The 19360-nt window shown below is 49.3% G+C and overlaps 1 protein-coding gene across 3 annotated transcripts in view; it reads left to right on the top strand.

Moving 5' to 3' along the window:
- The first annotated feature begins 5369 nt into the window (after window positions 1-5369).
- Window positions 5370-19360, top strand: part of LMX1A (LIM homeobox transcription factor 1 alpha) — a 174041-nt gene continuing 160050 nt past the window's right edge. Inside the window, exons 1-3 of one of the 3 annotated variants that reach the window (XM_062193754.1) lie at window positions 5370-5435; window positions 6203-6300; window positions 8484-8670. In XM_062193754.1, the coding sequence (XP_062049738.1) occupies window positions 6225-6300; window positions 8484-8670 (263 nt within the window). In that variant the 5' untranslated portion in view covers window positions 5370-5435; window positions 6203-6224. Of the gene's footprint in view, window positions 5436-5638; window positions 5720-5820; window positions 5882-6202; window positions 6301-8483; window positions 8671-19360 lie in introns of those variants that run through there. The other 2 variants (XM_062193753.1, XM_062193755.1) reach the window with 2 other exon arrangements.

Here is a 19360-nt window from a genome sequence, read left to right as displayed (position 1 = left end):
CCCAGGAGTGCGGGGCTCATGCACGGGGCCTGCAGTCTGCAGCCTGGCCAGGGAGCTGGTGGGGTTGCACCAAAAGCATTGGCACGTCTGTTGTGGCCAGAACCAAGAGCCAGATGCCCCATGAACGTCACTGACTGCCAGTGACTGTTTTCAATCCACTTCAGCTTAATTGGAGTCACATTCTTTGGACACCTATGTCCAATTGCTAGGTAGTAGGGCAGTGGACTTAAATAAAATGCTGCCTTGGAGGAGCTTATTGTTCAATAATGATGAAACTGATAATGATAGCAGCTAAGTTCATTGATCTCTTGCTACATACCTATCACTGTGCTTGCTATTTTGTATACACTATTTTATTTAGCACACAAACACCTCAATAATTCCCTCTATACTTCATATTGGGAAACTGAAGCTTGGGGAGCAATGCCAACATAAGTGGCAGAGTTAAGCATGGATTCTAACTCTGACCTCAGGACCCACTGTTCTAACTGCAAAGCTCCCCTCCCAGCCATTAGAGCACTGCCTATCCCAGGCATAGAAACGCCTCAGTCACACAGTGACAGCTGCTGTCATTAGGCACACAGACATGGTCTGAATGCTGGCATGGATTCTGTTTGCTCATGAGAATGGGGCAAAGTCAAGGTGATTTTCCTTCAACAAGCAATATACATTTGTTCATGGGGGAATTTAGGAAGTGACCTAAAGGGTATTGGAATGATAAGTTGATCTGACTGTTGGATGTTTCACACTCACCCTCTCCAGAAACTGTCACAAAAACTCTGGAGCATTCTTTTATCCTTTCCATATACAGATAAGGAAACAGAAGCATAAGTTGAACAATTTAGGGTCAAGTAGCTTGCAAATGTAAGAGCTGGAGTTTGAATGCAAGTCTTTCGGAAGCCTGCACCTGCTCTCTCCAGCACACTGAGTCACGGCATGGAGAAGTCTAGCAGAAGCACTGTGCTGTGCACAGGAGAATCACAGAGGAGTCTGACTTGGATCCTGAGGGAGCTCATAGTCGAGCATGGAGACTAGGATAGTAAGTGTGTGGATATTTCCACTGTAAAGTCCAAAGGCTGCACTGTATGGCTGGGAGCGTGGCACTGCAGAATGGTTGAGAGGATGGCTCCTGGGGTCAGACAGACGTGGGATTCATCCTTTGGTTTAAACTGTATCTGTGCAGGTCTGGCTGAGCTCCGTCTTTGCCCAAGGCTGTTCTTACTGTGTTGGTAGGAGCATCTGTCTTACACTTAGGGAGAGGTCCACATTTGCACCATGTGACTTCCTTCCTCTTCCAGTAGCTGACTGGGATGTCCCCTTTCACCCTAGAAAGTGCTGAGGTGCCTGGTCCTCCAGCTTTTTTGAAAGATCTGAATGTTAACACAGGACCAGGGGCTCACGGGAAAAGAAATCAGAGCTCAGAGTAGCATGGAGTTCAAGTGTATCCCTCCTCTCGCCAGCCTCTGGATGCCTCTGTTACAGTATTGCTGTCTCTGTCTGGGCAGTACTGTATCTGCTTCTTCTCCTCTTGCTAGAAATGCACTTTGACACTTTGTAACAAATAACACAATTTTCCCTTTGTGTTTCCCTTAATAAAACACAGAAATGAGAGCAAGAAGAGGAAAGTAAAAAAACATGTTCCTGTCATCTCCACTCTATAGCAGGAAGTCCGTCTCCTCCCTCTCCTCTTCCCTCCCACCAAGCATCGGTCTCTGGCGCCCTCATCCCCAAGCCTCTCCCCAAATCTCAGCCCAGAGACTCGTGAGTCTGGTGTGTTTCATTTGTCTGTTTTCTTCCACTAAAGGGACAGGTCCACAGCAGGTCTACAGCCCATCTACAAATTTCATTTTGACCTCAGACAGAAGATAAGGCAGAGTGGGATCCGGGGGCCTCCTATGTGAAGAGCTGCCCCCAGGTTCACAATGGGCTCCAAAGATAGTCCCCATTCACTGGCCCTTGCCTAACTTCTGCCAATGATGGCAGCTTCCAGACCAACCTGACAAGGCCTCACAATTCCCCCCTCAAAGTAAAGTACTAGGTTTAAGACATGGTTCTCAGATCTCTTGGGGTCTGCTTGAAGATGCAAGATTCCCAATGTTCAGAACAGAGCCCTATCTCTTGGCAGCAAACAGTGCACGCTGCCATACTCAGCCCATATGCTAACTGTACAAGTGCAATGTGGCAGATGTGTGTCTTTATCAGCCCATGTAGAAAAGGACTGAGAAGGTTTTGCTCCTAAGTCATACAGTGTGGGTCAACAGCAGCCACTGGAAATGCTGACCTGAAATCTGGTTGCCTTGATGGGTATTTCATTCCCCCAAGAAAGGAGATGAGACTCTGAACACATCATCACCAGAAAGTTGCAATGGGTCTGGGAGCCATAATTTGGAGACACAGAAAAGCTGTATCAGGTTCAGAGAAGAGTGGACAATGAAATGGGCAGCTATCCCCTCATCTGAAGGTTTTGAAAGCAGAATCTGACTTTGTGAATGGGTGACCTTGAGGAATCAATGAACCAGAGGGTGGGAACTTTCAGAAAATCTATTTTGACCCATTGCAAACTAAATAGTTGCACCAGAGGTGCTTGAAATCACTTCCACCTCTAAAAGCACAATTTGGGAGAAGGATCTCTTCTGAATGCCATTCACCTCATTTTCACAAATGCATCTTTCCATTAAAAGAAGGACTACAGATTATCCGTCATAAAAGACTTCAGGATAGTGACTCTGTGGACACTTCTTTCATTAGAAGGCAAAATGACAGCATCTGAGATCAAATGGAGCACAAGGCACGATCAGGACGTCCCATTTGTCTGTCCACCCATCATGTCACTGAAGTGGCTAGGACTGAAGCAAATCTGTCCTAGGTAGGAGTGGGATTCATGATCTCCAACTGGCAGAGGTGAAATAAATTGCCAAAAAATTAAATTAAATTTTTTAAAAAAGAAAGAAACCTCAAATAAATCATAACAAAGAAAGCTGCATCTTTATTGGTTTAGTCACATCAGCCAAGTCCACACCTAGGCACCACTAGGCAGTTGGAGTTGGAGTTAGCACACTCTAAGCCGTAGGGGCTGCTGCCCAGCCTGCTGGTCTTTCAGATCATGTTGCACAGGGTCTTCACGCCAGATGTCGTGTCCTGATGTCCAGAGAGTCGAACCAATGGCCCAAACTCAGTGGTAGACCTGGGAATGGACATTGAGGTCCTCACAATCCTGCCCCTTCCCTTCTCTGCAGGGCTTCCTACCTACAGCGAGAGCGCCACTCGTCCCTCAGCCAAGGAAATGGTATTTGCTCAACCCATCTGTGTGCCTGGCTCTACACGAACAACAGCAGCTTCTAATGTGGTCATGAGACCCAGTCCCCATGCCGAAGTGCCCAATGGCCAGCTGCGGAAAAACATTCCTACCCAAAACTTGTGTAATCGACACTAATCAGGCTGTCTTCCAGATGCAAGAACCGTTGGAAAGAGCTGGGTCTCAGAACAAACAAGAATCTATCCACTTTCCAGGTAGTTGCTACCACAGGAACATTCTTACTGCTAGTTCAATGTATTACATAGATTCAAGACCTTCAGTGGAACCAAAATTCTGTTGGCCATTTGCAAATTTCCCTTATGGTTGTATTTTCTCTACTTTGTTTTTCTTGGCAAAATTTCCCCCTATATTATCTTAAGGATACTTGTGTGTGTATATACATACATACATATACATATACATATATATAAATACACACACACACACACATCACACCCTGCCCAGGCTGGGGTGGTTGTAAGGACAAGGTCAGGTGTTAAGAAGCATGCCACAAACCATCTGGGCCATGTCAGAGAAATCTCCCAGCCATGCCAAGCCCCAAAGACTCATCTGAAACAATGGATAAAACTATTTGTTCTACCTTCCTCATAGCTTTGTTGGAGAGATCAAGCAAAATCATGTACCTGAACCTACCCCGAAAAGTACAAAGTAGTCTTCAGCTGTAGGGTACTACAGTCTTCAATCTTTCCCCCTTGTCTCTCTGAAGTCAGCGTTAGCTGGTGCCTGCTGGTGGAACACAAGATGGCAAGTGGGGTCACTGCTCCCCTGGGACAAGCTGCTGCCTGTACTTTCTCCTTAGAACTGAGGAAGGGCCCAGGCCTTGGAGACAGCCATGGAGAACCCTTGCCACCTGCCATGTCTTCCGGTTCACTTCGTCAAGGTGCCTCCAATTCTAAGTGAGCTCTGTCCAGTTTAGGAACTGTGTGGCCCCTGGAGAATCCCACTGAACTTGGGACATGGCTTCCGGGGGGCTCCATGTTGTTCCCCTCACCTGTACTGTTGGGATAACAATTGCCTCCACTTCACAGTGTTGTAAAGACTGAACGAGTTGACTATGGGACCACGCCTGGCAGGAAACTAAGTGTTCCACTAACATCAGCCAGTGCTACGGAGGATGTGTTGAGAGTGAGAGTCTGCTGCCTCCCCTGGGAGGGGCTGCAGGTCTGACATTGTGAGCTCAAGTAGATGGTTCGGGGAACCGAACGCTTTCTCCCCCCAGGTACTCAGTTTCCCTAAGGGCGTCCCCAGTAGCTGATTGCTCAGTGCCTTGGCGAGTTCATATCCTCGGAGGGTCAGAGCCCATCTCTCCCACGGACCTGGTTCAAACGTCAGCTGTGGGTCCCATAGCTTCCCAGTGGAAGTTGGGAACTTGCCGGAGCTCCTGGGCGACCGGGAAGGGGTTGCCGGCGCCCGCAAGTCACACGCGGCCAAGAGCTCGGGGCACTGCCCGCCGCCGGTGCGGGCCGCCGCGCTGTTACCGCTAGCGGTGAGTGGCTGAAGAGCGGCCGCGGGCCAGGTGGCGCGCAGAGCTCGGCGGAGGCCCTGCCGGGGCGCCCCGAGGTAACAGTTCCACGTGGAGGGGAGGAAACTTTGCGCGCCCGGGAGGTCGTGGCGGCGCAGGGACGCAGTGGGCTGCGGCCGCGAGGTCGGCGGCTCAGCCAAGCAGGGAAAGAGAGCCCCGCAGCCCGGCCGCGGGACGCGCTCCCAGCCCCCCGCCCTGCGCACCCCACCCCCTTTCCCCGGCCGCGCACGCAGCGCCGCGGCCCCTGTCAGAAACGGCGGGATCCGCCCGGCGAAGCAGGGCCGACTTGCACCCAGGACCCTGGGCCTCCGCCTTCTCCGCTAAGCCTCGGAGAAGCATCCGGCCCTCCCCTCCCCCTGAAGAGCGACGCGGGCGGGCAGGACGTCCCGGGAAGGCCGGCCGCTCGTGGCCACGTCCTGGCCCGGCCCGGGCGCGCGAGGAGCAGAGCCAGGGGCCGGCGTTCGCTCCGGCTCCCTCTCCGGCGCGCCGGAGCCGGGGGTGGCCGCTCGGGCTGCATCGGCGGGGGCAACGCCTTCTCAGACCGGCGCTCCGCAACTCCACTCCGCTCTGGCAGCTGCGAGCTCGCCCGCCCATCAGGTAAGGAAGGCTGCCCGTCCTGGGCTCGGGCTCTGGCGGGCGTGTTTCTGAAAGTGGAATTGAAATGCATCCAAGAGTGAGCCGGGCCAGTCCCGGCTCCTCCCCGAGGCGACTCCTCTGCTCCTCCGGACATTCCCGGCACTGGTCGACCGGCCGGAGGACCTCCCCACGCGCCCCGCACGCCCGCTCCCGCGCGCCCCCCAGCAGCGCGCCGCGCCAGGAGTCCGGAAGCAAGAGGGACGCTCCGCCAGTCCCTTACCCTGCCCCTTCCCGAGCCCAGGCAGGTGAGGGCCCACCCTGGCGACCGCGGCAAAGGGTTGCACATTCCGTCGTCCCGCGTGCTTGGGCCCGGCCGCGCGAGGGAGGACACCCAATGCTGTGATGCCCCTTAACACCGCAGCAGCTGGTTTCCCGCAGACATCTCCCTAGGGCCCGCGTTCGTACAGGTTGGGGCGGAGCCGGACTCGGGATGGAAAACCTGAGGCTGGGGACAGGGGAGGAGGGTTGGAGAAGGAGAAACGCAGTTGGGGGGCGGAGGCCTAAGTACAAAACGCGTGGACTTCAAGTGAACTCAGATCAGTCCGAGCAGTTCGCTGTGCCTCGTCTCTCTCCTCCCACCCCTCACTGCTCTCGGCTGGACTCTATCCCCCCGGCTCATTCTGGTGGCCCTGGACACTCCCTCCGTGTTTTCCCAGGGGTGTGGCAGCTGCGGGCGCCGAGTCCCGGGGGCACGGACGCCAGACGCCTGGTTTCCTCTCCACTTACAGGTTCTCCCGGCGCGGCCCGAACATGCTGGACGGCCTGAAGATGGAGGAGAACTTCCAGAGCGCCATCGAGACCTCGGCCTCTTTCTCCTCACTGCTGGGTGAGTGTTCAGGCCACGCGCCCCGGGCGCACTTTATTTCCACCAGGTCCGGAGCTTGGAGCCCAGCTCTCTGGGACCCGCTAGGCGACCGAGGAGCTACAGCCCCTCTTCCCGCACTCCCTGGCAGTCTGTCAGTCCTCTAGAGTCGTCCCTCCCCAAATAAAACCCACAAGCCGCCCCAGGTCTCAGGCGCGGGGCACTGAATTCCCTCTAGTCGAGAGGAGCGGAGAGCTATGTTCATAGGCGTCTGAGTGGCAAGTGATTAAAAGTACCCAGGGCTGGTTTTTTTTTTTAATCACGGAGCTGATGGACGTCTCTTAAATGCCATCCTTTCCTTGGAGGCCTGTGTCAAGCATCTCAAAGCCGAGGCCGGGAGCGCCCAAGTTCGAAGCAGCTTCTCGCCCCCACCAAACCCAACCCCATCCCCAATTTCAGTCTTGGGCACGGCCGAGGGGCTTTTCCGGGCCGGTGGGCAGCGCAGCTCGGGGATTAGCCCGCGCGGCGGGGCCCTCGCTTCGGCTTTAATTAACTGGAGCTAGATCTCAGGTCCAGCGGGTCCCTCCACCCCCGCCCCAACCCCTCGGTGACCGCGGAGGAGCAGCAAGTCAATGGCCCCCGAAGGGTGTCAGGCTCGGGGCTCCCAGAGTTGAGGCCAGGGGTTCCCATTACCGGGTTTTACCCCGCCCATGGCACTTTTCAAGTTTGGGGAGCAGGTATTTTATGTTTAGGGATTTTTTTTTTTTTAAGCGGGAAGGAGTTTTTCGTTTTGTCGTTTCAATCTCTTGGCCTTTTCCCTCCCTCGGGACCGCCATGGCCATGGTTAAAACGTTTCGGCTGGAGACACTTTATACAGAGAGGCATCCGCAGGCTCCCCACGCTCCAGACAATCGAAATCACGCACCTACACCTAGAGCTCCCTTCTTCCAACGCACCTTTCCGCAACCTCCGAACCTAGCCCAGCCTCGAGGGGCCCCGGCTCGGCGGGGAGCTCCTGGGGATGTCCTCGGCAGGCGTCACATTTAGCCCGGAGCCTCCAGCCTGGCCCACGTCGGCTCCCAACGTCCCCGGTCGTGGCCGGGGACGCCGAGACCCGGCTGAAAGAAAACAGAAGGTTCGCCTTGAGAACCAGCTCGCTGCTTCTCCTGGCCCTCCTTGCCCACTCCTCAAAGCCACCCGCCCCGCTTCTAACCCCGAAGGAGAAAGCGAGAAGTGTATTGCAGGGAAATGGGCCGGGGTCTGCCTTTTGGCACAGCACGCGCAAGGACATTGTTACCGTGGGACAGGGCCGCCTTGAAATAGCTGTGAAATGTGCCACCCAAGGCGGCCAAGTGGCACCCCGAAGAAGGCACCTCTGCTTCCTCAAGCTCAAGGAACCGAACAAATACACCAGGGAGCAGGACAGAACGGTTAGCGCCACGCACCGCTACTGCGCGTGCCCGACTGACATCCGGAGTCCGGGCCGGAGGTCTCCAGGCGCGGTTTTTTAACCGTTTGTTTTTTCTTCCCTGTATTTTGACGCTTCTTAATTATGAACAACCCATCTGCAATTTGCACGGCCGCCAAGAGGCAGCAGTTGGGTGTTCGTTGGTTTGAAGAACCCTCTGCCTGCCCGGGGGCGACGTGGTATTTTTTTTCCCCGTGTACCCACGGGACATTTTAAGAAGAAAAAAGAAATTTTAAGGTCTGTTCCAACCCCTCCCCCCAATAAAATTGCGTTTTAACGAAAGAAAAAAGCGGATGGTTCTTACTCATTTTTTGTTTAAAAAAAAAAAAAAAGTCAAGACAACAAGCATAGTGAGTGATTTAGATTAATTATGATGCGATAAACCTGGGAGCGCACATTTATTTTTAATCTAATTTTCCAGGATGCGCTCACGCTCGCGCGCATACCTGGGTACGTTTGATAATTAAGAGCTGCTTATTAATTTCTATCGCCTCCCTAACTAGGAACGAACTTCCCACGAAGTCCTGGTTTGTTAGAAACGCCGCCACTTACATTGGCTTGATTTGTCCAAGCCCCAGCTTGGTTGATGTGTTGAGCACTCTCCCGGGGATGGGGGCATGCTGGAGCCCGGGGTGGGGGGGGATCCGTGGGCCTGAAGGGATGGAGAGCGGGTCTCCACTGGGTTTGGCGGGGTTGACCGGCCGGGGCGGCTCACCCGCGATCTCTGTTGCGGCTGCAGGCAGAGCGGTGAGCCCCAAGTCTGTCTGCGAGGGCTGTCAGCGGGTCATCTCGGACAGGTTTCTCCTGCGGCTTAACGACAGCTTCTGGCATGAGCAGTGCGTGCAGTGCGCCTCCTGCAAAGAGCCCCTGGAGACCACCTGCTTCTACCGGGATAAGAAGCTCTACTGCAAGTATGACTACGAGAAGTAAGTGGCCTCGCCACCGAAGCGCGCCCTCCGCGTCGCCGTCGGTGTGCTTCGCGACTTCGACCTTTCTTTACCCCCTCCTTTTCCGAGAGGCACCCACACCCCAGAGACAACTCCCCTGCACCCGCGTCCTGTGTATAGCCCTGGACAGCGGGGATCAGCACCAGTGAGCACAGCCTTGGTCCCCGCACCGCAGAAGCGCGCGCTGTGGTCGCCGTCCCGGATCTGCTCACTTAGCTTTCAGTTCTCTTTAGGCCTTATTCCCTCGATTCGACCGTTCCCAGCCGCCACTGCTTTGGGGTCTCTGACCCTTGCGGGCTTGGTCTCCCTGTTTACCTGGTGCCCCAGGAGGTGGGCTGGGGTGGAATGTGGGAATTATCAGTGACGCGTGCCTCTTTGCTGGTTCCCGCTCCGTCTTACCCAGGTGTCTGGGTCACCCTCGTGCTGGTGCGGGGCGGGGAGGCTGTCAGGAGCCCCCAGCTTCTGTCTCCTGTGTGCTGTGTCCTGTTCGGTTTTGTCCACTAGAGTCGGGACGCTGCTGCAGCTCCAAGCTAAGCGCACGACCGTTTGCTTTGCCGATTCCTGTCCCCCTCTGTCCCCTTCTCCCCCTCGGGCGCAGGGGCGGTTAGGACAGAAATTGAGGACCTACCTGAAGCCCCCTCCTCGATCCTGCGCCTCCACCCTAGCTGCGGTCAGGGTGTGTTTTGCTGCCTGCCAACGCGGCGGGCTCCCGCCAGTGGACCTGAACGTTCTGGTTTGTTCGAGGAGGATTCCGAGCCAGGTGTTTAAGAAAGTGGATTATTTCGAATCTACATTTCTGTAATGCCTAAAGCCTGAAGGAGAACAGGCAGTGGGAGCTAGACAGATTTTCTTGTTCTCACCCGGCAAGGAACTCAGAGGATAAGAGGAGAGGGAACTAATTTTTCCTTGTGACAATAGCTAATGAGTAGGAGCATTGGCTTTGCAGGGCCGTGGAGGGGTTTTAAAGGAGAGAAAAGTGGCTGAAAGGGAGGCCACTGTTTTGATACATTAGGGCTGGGAGCTGTAGGCGCGCGAGTGCACGCGCAGAATTTTGAATAAAAGGATCTACACTTTATGACAGCAGCCCGGGGAGAGTTGGCGTGCATGAAAACGAAGTTCCAGGGAACACTCAATGAAAGCGGGTGTGCGACAGCACCCAGAAAGAGCAGAAAAATGTTTGTTTCTATGTTGTCAGGACTATGAGACTTACCACACAGGGTCAGAGGTATTAGACTTACAGACAACACTAAAATTATTTGCACTATTCAGAGTTCTTTTGCCACAAAGCGCTTGAATTTCACCCCTACGTGGAGAGTACCCTAGGCATTTTTAGTATTGTCTGGGGAAAATAATACGTCTGCATTTTTCAGAACTAAAAAGAATATGTGCCCAATTTTGGATGAGTTGGGATAGTACAGAAATATGTAAAGAAGTGAGCACTCCACGAAGTAGTTATTATGGTTAGCGTTTTTTGAAAGCAGATGTACCCCTGTCTGTTCTTGCTAGTCTGTCTATTGCCACAGCGACTTGAGTGTAAAAGCACACAACTTTTAAGTAATGAAGTGGATCTCACCCACACAGCTCCATGTATCATCTTCGGATAAAGCTGCGGGCGGGATTGCTCGCTTTTCTCTCGCGTTTCTCATCTGAGGGTTTTGTTATTGTGTGGACCCAATCTTTATCTTTCTGCTTACCGATGACTGAAGTGTCCACATCCTTCAGGCACAACAGGAGCAAACTCAGAAGTATTGGAGCTTAGGAAAGGATTTGAGTTGTGAATTTCTATTCTGTTTGTTAAAAAAAAAAATCACGAATCAAAGAAGGCTTAAGGGTCAACACAGCTGTCTGGCCGTCAGATCTTCTTTAAGGAAGTCAGGCTGTGTCAAGAGGAGAAGAAACAGTTGTTGGAAAGTACTTAACACAACAATGTCCCTTCCAGCTCAGCCCTTCAGGTTTGGTGGGGTTTGGGCTTATTAGCCCACGAGGGTCAGTTCTCCCCGCACAAAGCTATTTCTGCAAAGGGAAAATTGCAGGGATCAACTTGCCAGCTGTTGGCCAGAACTAAGAAGATTTCATAGAGGGGTGTGACCTACATTGTTCAGAAAGGTGTTGATGTTACAATGGAGGCTTATAATTTTCATGTAAAAATCTAGTTTGAAGCAATGTTGTTGCTGGTACTGTTTTGCTCATGGCACACTGTCATTACTGGTCTATGCCCAGCCTTTCCATTGCTTCTTAGATTCACTTAGATGAATTTGTTCCTTTTTAAAAATTCCCTTTTTCTCCTCTGTTCCACATCCCAATTTCTACTCTTCTTCCAATAAAATAGCATTTTAACTTATTTGATAATCTGAATGGTATTAACCTGTATGATAGTGGCTGTATGAGAAAGAAGATTGCTTTTTGTTGTTATTTAGGCAGAGGGCACATTCCTTTATTCAACAAGCTTTTTGTTGAGCTTCTATATGCAAAACACTGGACTAGGTGAGGAGAAAATAATGAGATAGACTAAGCCTGCCTTCAGGAGGCTTCTAGCCTAGCAGTTTTTTCCATCTGTGTTGTTTTAACTGGCACCTATTTCTTGAAAGTCTCCTCTGGAAGAGTGCAGGACTCAGTATTGCCCAGAGGCCATGTGGGATGACCAGGTTTTTATCCCCAAGGGGGACACAACCCAACTCTATACAACAGCCAGGACAGGATCACACTTTTTCTCCCTACTGCATTTATGAAAGTAACTTTGTTTTTTTGGGGGGGTGTGGGGGGGGGAGGGGGATCTTTTAAAAACTAGAAGCCCAGATAAGATATGGAGAGGAAAATGAGATGGAAGTTAAGTGGTGGGGCAATGATGAGATCTTACATTATGGGGCACTTGAGAAAGAGTGTATGTTCAGGCGCATCTTGCTCTCCAAAATTAATAACGTCCAAATGCTATTTCTACACATTGAAATGAAAGGCTAATAAATGGTTCGTTTGAAGTCTTGAGTGGGCTTATATATTAACAGAGTGGGCTTGTAATTGTCTTAGCCATTTGTATGTGCATTTCTGGGTGTTGGGCAATTCTGCATTTGGATTATTGACTGTGTATCCATGGTATCAGGCAGCCAGTTAAAAAGGTGAAAACTGTATTTTAACACTTAGTTGTTACATATTCATGATGTCAAACATCAAGTTTTTCTAATAAAAAAAAAACCAATAAGGGCATCTTGGGCACAGGACAGCTCATTGGAAGATTTCAGAATGTCATATTCATGCATTATGACACCCTTCTGATTATCCAAAGCAAGCATTTAAGGCAAGAGTGGCCAACACTGAGTTGTGAACCCTCAGAGAGTAAAACTGGAGTCCACGTCTTCTGTTCAATAAGTCGTGAAAGAAATCTAGCTTGGTTAGGTGGGATGACGGCATTTACAAAGCTGATGAAGATGTGCCATATCGCATCAAGCATCAGGGTGCTATAGGTGTGGATATTGAGGGGCTGGAGTCAGCTGTCTCCCCATTCCTGAAAGCTACCAGACAATCCAAATATTTTCCAGCCTGAGGGACTTCTATTTATATGGCTGTTGTTCCCCATTTAACTGAGTCCTCTGCGATCTAGTTAGTTTTGAGTTTTCCCTGAATTTGTTCCAAAGAAATGCTGTAGCTGGACTTAAGTCTGAGACAGAAGAGACTGCTGAATAACAGGAGTGTGGTAATACAATGGATAATTAAGCCTTCTGGAAAGGATCCCACATTTAAATCAAGTTTATATTGTTTCTTTCATGTGCCTGGCAGCTTGGTGGGTCAGGCGGGGCCCTCTCCCCTCGCATATGAAGTTTATCATTATCCTCTGGATTGTTCTGGACATCTAAGGAGCAGTGTGGGATAGTATTGCTGTCATCAGGGCTGTTCTCACAGCATCATAACTCCCCACATGTCAGCAAATCACAGGCCTTGGGAAACCTTTCCTCAGAGGGCTGGTCCATGTTTTCTTTTCTTTCTCCTGGAGCAGCCCAATTTTCCAAAGAAAGTGGCTGAAATAGGGGAAAGTGGATATCACATGTAGATCTTTCTCTCTTTATCCTTTTTTTTTTTTTTGAACTACTGATTGATTGACAGCCTTGGGGAGAAAACAATTTTAGTAATGATCTCTATTAGGGTCAGTAATGAGTGAATTCTGCATTTTATCAACGTGGTGTATGGGGGATGTGTGTGTAAGGAGGAGTTAGTTTGATTTTATTACTGTGACATTACTTGGAGATCAGAATTGGGCATGCAGTTACTCATAAAAGAAACTCAAGATAAAATTACAGAGGCAATTGTTAGAGTTTTGCTCTACTTTATCTTTTGTTGGCCCCACTCCTGGCACAATAAAATTTAAGGAACATGAAAATCAAACACAGCTAGGTAATAAATTGATGTCTGCATTGAATTGTAGGAGGCTTACCTCAGAATAAGTGCGGTGCATGGATTGTGGCTGTGTTCGAGCAGGCAGACTTAGCTCTTTTTGTTTTTGGTTTTAATTTTAGAGGGTGATTGGAAGCATTTTCTGCTTGTAGGTGCTTTCTCTTTCTATATGTGTTTGTTCCTGGTTGAGACTTTCTCGGAATCTCAGACATAAAATTTTGAAATAAAATTAGATAGCAGGAGTTAATAGTGTTCTGGAAATTAGAATTCTAAATATGAACATTGCTTTTGGTTGTAGACTTATGCAGAGTTTTGATCCTTAGATAAATGCAACACTTTAAAAAAACAGTTATTTTCCTCTTTGGTGTTACATTCAGATTTCTGACAGTTCATTGTCTTGCTTTTTATTTTCATTTTTCTTATTTACAACTTCTGTATTAGCTAAAAGACTATTACCAACTTCAGGGAAGTGTCTTTGTTGTAGCTTTTCTAGTTTTCAGAAGGTTTTTGGAGCTAATGATCGGGTCCTGTTTTTCTGATGAGAACAATTCATTTATTAATTCATCAGCTAATTTTTTAAGGTCAAAGAAATTATTTGGGTTATGGCGTTTAGAAGTGAGCAAAGAGCCAAGGGTTTAAAATACTCATTACACAACCAGAAGTTTATTTAAAGTTCTTAGACTAAATGCATCTTACAAAATGTTATTGTTGAGTTTTATCAAGTTCAGGTTGATTTGATTATCAAGTACAATTGTGCCACACTGGGAATGAGTGATGGGAAACAAAGTGCTGTCACATCCACAGTAGACAGATTTGGAAGTAATTTCTGCCTTACCTACAGTGTTAGCTCTACTATACTGGTTTTTCATTTTTTAAAACATGTTGTGGAAGTGATTTTTAAAATGCGCTTTCACATCTTCAGAGAGAGTTTCTTAGGTAAGTTACTTGCAGGGTGAGATAGAGCAGGTTGGGGGCTGGATGGAGTGGGGCTTTCCTTGGGAGAGCCCTGATCTGTTCCCAACAGGCCGGAGACTTCTCCCTAGGAGTACCCTGTATGCTTTTCTGGAATTCTCTTAGGGATGTCAGAACAGTGTTGTTGTCAGCAGCTCCTTCAGACTTGGTTTGGGGGAGGTAGTGATTTTAGAAACAATTTTTAGAAAAGGTTCCTGAGTGACCGTCAGAGAGGACAAAGGAAAAAAGACCCTTGTCTATCTCACGTCCCTGAGAGTGGCCTGTTTGCTGGAAAGAGCATCTGACTTCGTGTTCCTTAGGATTTGCATTTTCTCCTTAGCCTCTTTGCCTAGCATGATATGGGACATTTTAGTCAACTTATCACAATTAGAATTAGTTATGTTATCATTGACCAGTGTCGACTGCCGCTTTGTGTCTCTTTGTCGTATATTAAACGAAAGCTAGCCAAATGTCTAGCTGAAATGGAGCAAACACCTTCCAAATGTCAAATTGTTATTTTTGTACAGCACAATGATCTGTCTCTATATTTTTAACTAAGATGAAATTAATAAAACTGCCATGGCCCTGGCATTAATTAGCAGGAGGATTAGAGCTATATCGGCTAGAAAGGAGGTGTAAACACCATAATCTGGCTACATGTTTGTTTTCACACTACTGAAAATAAATAAAATGAGACTTAGGATAGGGATTAGGTTTCTTTTGGCATTAGACAGCAGATGCAATTGGAATGCAGCAGAAACAGTGAGGTACTAGGGGAGACATTGTGTAAGGAATGCAACTGTGGCCCTGAGTTGGTTTCTTACCCTGTGGGTCCCATCACAAACACCCCCCCCCCCAATCTGAAGTGTTAAAGAGGATTTGGGGAACCCACCTCTGTGCTGTTCCTTTCAGTGGGGGACGAGGCAACCAAGTCATCTGTAGAGCTTATCACCTGGCTGTCATGCCTGGATTGGCCAGAATTGAATGAAACCATGGCCAGATTCCCTATGATTGCACCATTATGTCATAACAAGTTCAAATATGAAGTAGACTGTGCTTTTCCTGGTCCTGTAACCGAAGCCACATGACTGGAGTTGGTCTCTTTCGACCTTTCAAGCTACCAGTTGGGGATCCTATTTTGGGATAATAGCAAATATGTCTGGCTCTTCTGGCACTAGGCTGCAGTGCCTCTCCACCCCATTAGACTTGTGTTTGATCGCTATTGTCATGTAACGAATGAGCCCTGGTAGATATCTGGCCAATGTGCATTGGATCACCTTGACTGACTTGTCTATATTAAAAAAAAATTGAGAGCATCCAGCCTTGCTGGGAATGTAGCACATGCTATAACTAGACTTCACATCTGGCCCTGCCCCATTCTGCTTGCCCACTCCTATGTTTGCTCTGTGGACCTCTGTTAACTTGTCTCTTGCAACCACCAGAGACTACTTAAATTCCATCTCATCAACAGCCTTATTTCCTTTGTCCCAGGCCATCTTTGTGGACTGTTAGTGCCCCTTTGAATATCTTAATTGCAGGAACTGAAGTAGCCTTTCAGATGCACCAAATAATGGTCCTGCTACATGACCACCCAGTTAAGGAATAGTTACCAGATGGAGCTCAGATAAATAGTTGGTGAAGGGTGTTACTCTCATTTTACACGTTTCTCCTTGGTCAACCAAAACCTTCCTGAATGTTCCTGGCACCTAAGTGGATGCTGAGTTGTATTCGGCCACAGGGTGTGTCCTGGGGGACAGGGGAGGGTCCGAGAGGCTGCATCTGGTGCTGTCACCAGTAAGGCAGGAGGAGGACTCATTGGGTGAAAAGGCTGGTTAGCATTCTGCCAGGCTGTCTTTGTGTCACTTGTTCTCAACTCTGCAGTTTCTTTGAAGATCTCACTTCTCCACCCTGGAAGGAACCCCCGTTGTCTCTGGAGCACCTGGTTCTGCGGCTGCAAGAAGTGCTCCAGCTGCCCTCCTAATTCCATCCCGCCCCTTCAGTTCCACCTCCACCACTCCTGGACTCAGTGCAGTTGCTCCTTCCTTGTGGAGCCTCAGGAGCCTTTAAAAGGATTTTTCCAAACAAAACAAAACAAAACACCCCCTCCCGAACTCCAGATTAGCCTCTTAAGCTCATTAAAGTTCCTTTAAATACCAAAATGTTGGGCTCCTGGGGACTATACCCCCAAACCATATTTTCATTCTTAACATTGTTGTCATTCAGTGTGCAGCAGATTAAGGCCAGCTCCCTCTGGGACCAGCAACAGCGCTCCTTCTCTCCACGGGAGGGTCCGAATATGTATTTGTTTGAGCACCAGCACAGCCCAGCCCAAGTGGGGACTCATGCCAGTGTGACCTGGGCCCCCTGCTCTGGGCTGGGAGAAGAGTTTGATGTTTCTCCCCAGGATGGGGCACAGGCGAGGGTGTGGACAGACAAGTGGTCTCTGCAGTGGTAGGAGCCTGGCTCTCATTGGGCCCTAACCCAATCCATGGGGAGAACCAGGAGTGGGCGAGTGCTCTGCTGGCTGGGATTGAAGAGCTGTCCGTGTCCTAGAGAAATGGGGGCTCTGGGACCCTTTGGCCCAGGCCTCAGCAACACCGAAACCCAATTCCCCTGCATCCTCTAAGCATTCCCGGTCCATACCCCTCCAGAGGTGGGTTTTCTGGCCACACCTGCCTTTCTCCTGCTTCCCCTCCCCTCCTTTCAGCCTCCTCTCCAGAGAGCCCTCCTTAATAGCATCCCACCCCCTCTCTGTCATTTCAGGCTTCCTTCCCTAAAGCTGGCTCTTGGGGAGCGCTTTCTGGTTTTGACAGTGGAACAAATCCTTTTTAACATAACCATCTAGAGTTCCCTCCCCTGCTGCTGGCTCCCCCCCACCCTTTCTCTCCTTGTCCCTCCTCACATTGTGTCAGGGATTCCTTTTATGCATGTGTTCCCCTGAAATGACAGCGACCATCTTCACAGCAACACAGGCACAGCTCTGCGGAGGCAAACCAGCAGCAGGGCCAGGAGGTGAACTTGTGGAATCCACAGGGGAAGGGCAAGCCAGAAAACCCTCCCCTGCCTTTCTTGGTCCCTGTACCTCTCTTTCCTCTGGAGCTCTGTGCTCCTTAAATCCTTGGGCTCACCCTCCAGCGCGGGTTTTCTGACCCCATTTTCAGGATCGCAAATCGGCTTTGTCGTATGCTCTGAACTCATCTTTGTGACCTTTGAAATTTCGAAGGACTCCATGTGCAACCTGGAGCCTGCTGTCACATTGGAGAAGATGACAGGAAGTGATTCACAATGGGATGTATGTGACAACATGGTATTCTTCTGAAGACACTTTCTAACTGCAAAGATGTTCATTCAGAGGAGTCGCTATCACAGGGCAGACCTTTAGACCGGAGGATGGGGCCAGTAGTGAAGGAGTTGATTTCGGGCAGAATGCAAATTATGGTTTTTAGGAAGCTTCCCTGTTTGTCCATGTGAAAGCTTGGCCATGATTTGGTACCACCCCCTTTCTTGTGGGTTTCATTTTCTTTGTGGTCTGTTATTGGCAATAGACATAAAAAGCTTTTGGGTATAGAGTAGTATATAAGATTGGGTATCAGTGTTTTTTTTCTTATATGAGTAAAAACCTATACGTATTCTTCAGAATTGTGTGCAATAACCTTCCATAGTATGGTTAAAAACAAACATAGTGCTAGGGGCTGGCATTATGGCTTAGTAGGTTGAGTCCTGGCTGCTCCACTTTTGATCCAGCTCCTTGCTAACGTGCCTAGGAGGACAATGGAAGATGATACAAGTGAGTGGGTCCCTGCCACACAGGTGAAAGATTTCTTTCTCTTTTTGTCTCTGCCCATTTTTCTGGAGTGAATCTTACACACACACACACACACACACGCGGTGCCATGGTCCCATGTACCTGGGATCAAGTCCTTGCTGCACTCACTGTTCATCACCTGTGTTACCTTGAGCAAAGGTCTTGCTTTCTCTGTGTCAGTTTCTTTTCTCTAAGACAGGGAGAACGGTAGCACCATGCTTCTAGGGTCATTTTGGGTTAATACTTACAAAGCACAAAGTCAGTTCTTGGCTCATAGTAAATGCCCTAGAAGGACTTGTTGAGAACAAAAATGATCCTTTTCGGGTTTCAAAGAGGTTTCACGTATGTAATCACTGTTGATCCTCAGGGCAATGTTCCAAGTTAGAAAGTTTCAGTTTTTCCCTCTCACACTTTGTAGCCAAGGAAACTGAGGTTTGCAGAGTTTAGAAAGTGGCCTGAGGTCCCGCTGCTGGTAGAGAGAGAAGCTGGGATGCTCTCCCCAGCCATGACCCCTGGTCCCATGGCCTTTCCACTAAATCACACCATCTGCTGCTTTATTCTGGTGTTCACACCCCAGTGAGATCACAATTCTCAGTTTGTCCTGTTGAACCAGCTCTTGGAAAACAAGTCCCCACCTGCTAGATACTTGAGCTTTCAGGCAGCCTTCTGTGGTCAGCTGTTTCGAGTATTCTGTGGTTTTAAAGGAAGTTTTCAGGGTTGAGGGGTTGCCCAAGTGTGTGTGTGTGTGTGTGTGTGTGAACACTGCTGGGGTGTGCTCATCCTTCCTGTTGGTCAAGCTCCCACACAGGGACAGCCCCACCCTGGCCCACCCTCCCAGCCCATGCCACCTGCACTGGACTCCACTGTCCTCTAACGTAACAGTGCTTTCCCACCGGAAGAGGAACACAGACAGCCAGCCGCACTCTTCCTCCTCTGCTCCCAGGGTTTGCTGTTGGTGACTTTTGTTCTGGGAGCCCGTCTGCACATTTGGCAGCAGAACTGTAAAATGTCAGATCCAGAGCCTTCCAGACGCAGCTTCCATTGGGACTAATCAGCAGCTGTCCATCCATTCCTGGGATAACCCCTTTCCAAGTTCTCTTCTGAACTGCATTGTGTTTTCAAACAAGTCCCAGGCTTAGCTTGAAAGATCCCACTGTGAGCCTGGTTTCCGGAACTGTTGACAGTCCTCTTGTTTGTTACTTGGCCTGGCTGGATTGAAAAGTGATCATGGAATTTGGTTTATAAGGAGACACAGGATTCCTGTATTGCCTTGCTTCTTCCACCACTGCTGACATTTTTTTAATCTTCCAACTAACTCCAGTCAATTTTAGAGAGATGAAATGAATGTATGTCTGAATTTAATCTTTGTCAATTAATGGTTAATGAAACTGAAGATTTCAGGTAAGACATGAGCAGCCAGAATGTATTTGCCCTCATTGTATGTGGATTTCCAAAATTTGGAATTAAAGGGACTCCTTTTTTTTTTAAGCTTTTTAAATATTTATTTGAAAGGTAGAGTTGCAGAGAGAG

Source organism: Lepus europaeus, chromosome 5 (assembly GCF_033115175.1).
Source record: "Lepus europaeus isolate LE1 chromosome 5, mLepTim1.pri, whole genome shotgun sequence".
Taxonomy (NCBI): domain Eukaryota; kingdom Metazoa; phylum Chordata; class Mammalia; order Lagomorpha; family Leporidae; genus Lepus; species Lepus europaeus.
Note: the sequence above shows the minus strand (reverse complement) of the source record. Positions and strands in the feature narration are given on the sequence as shown.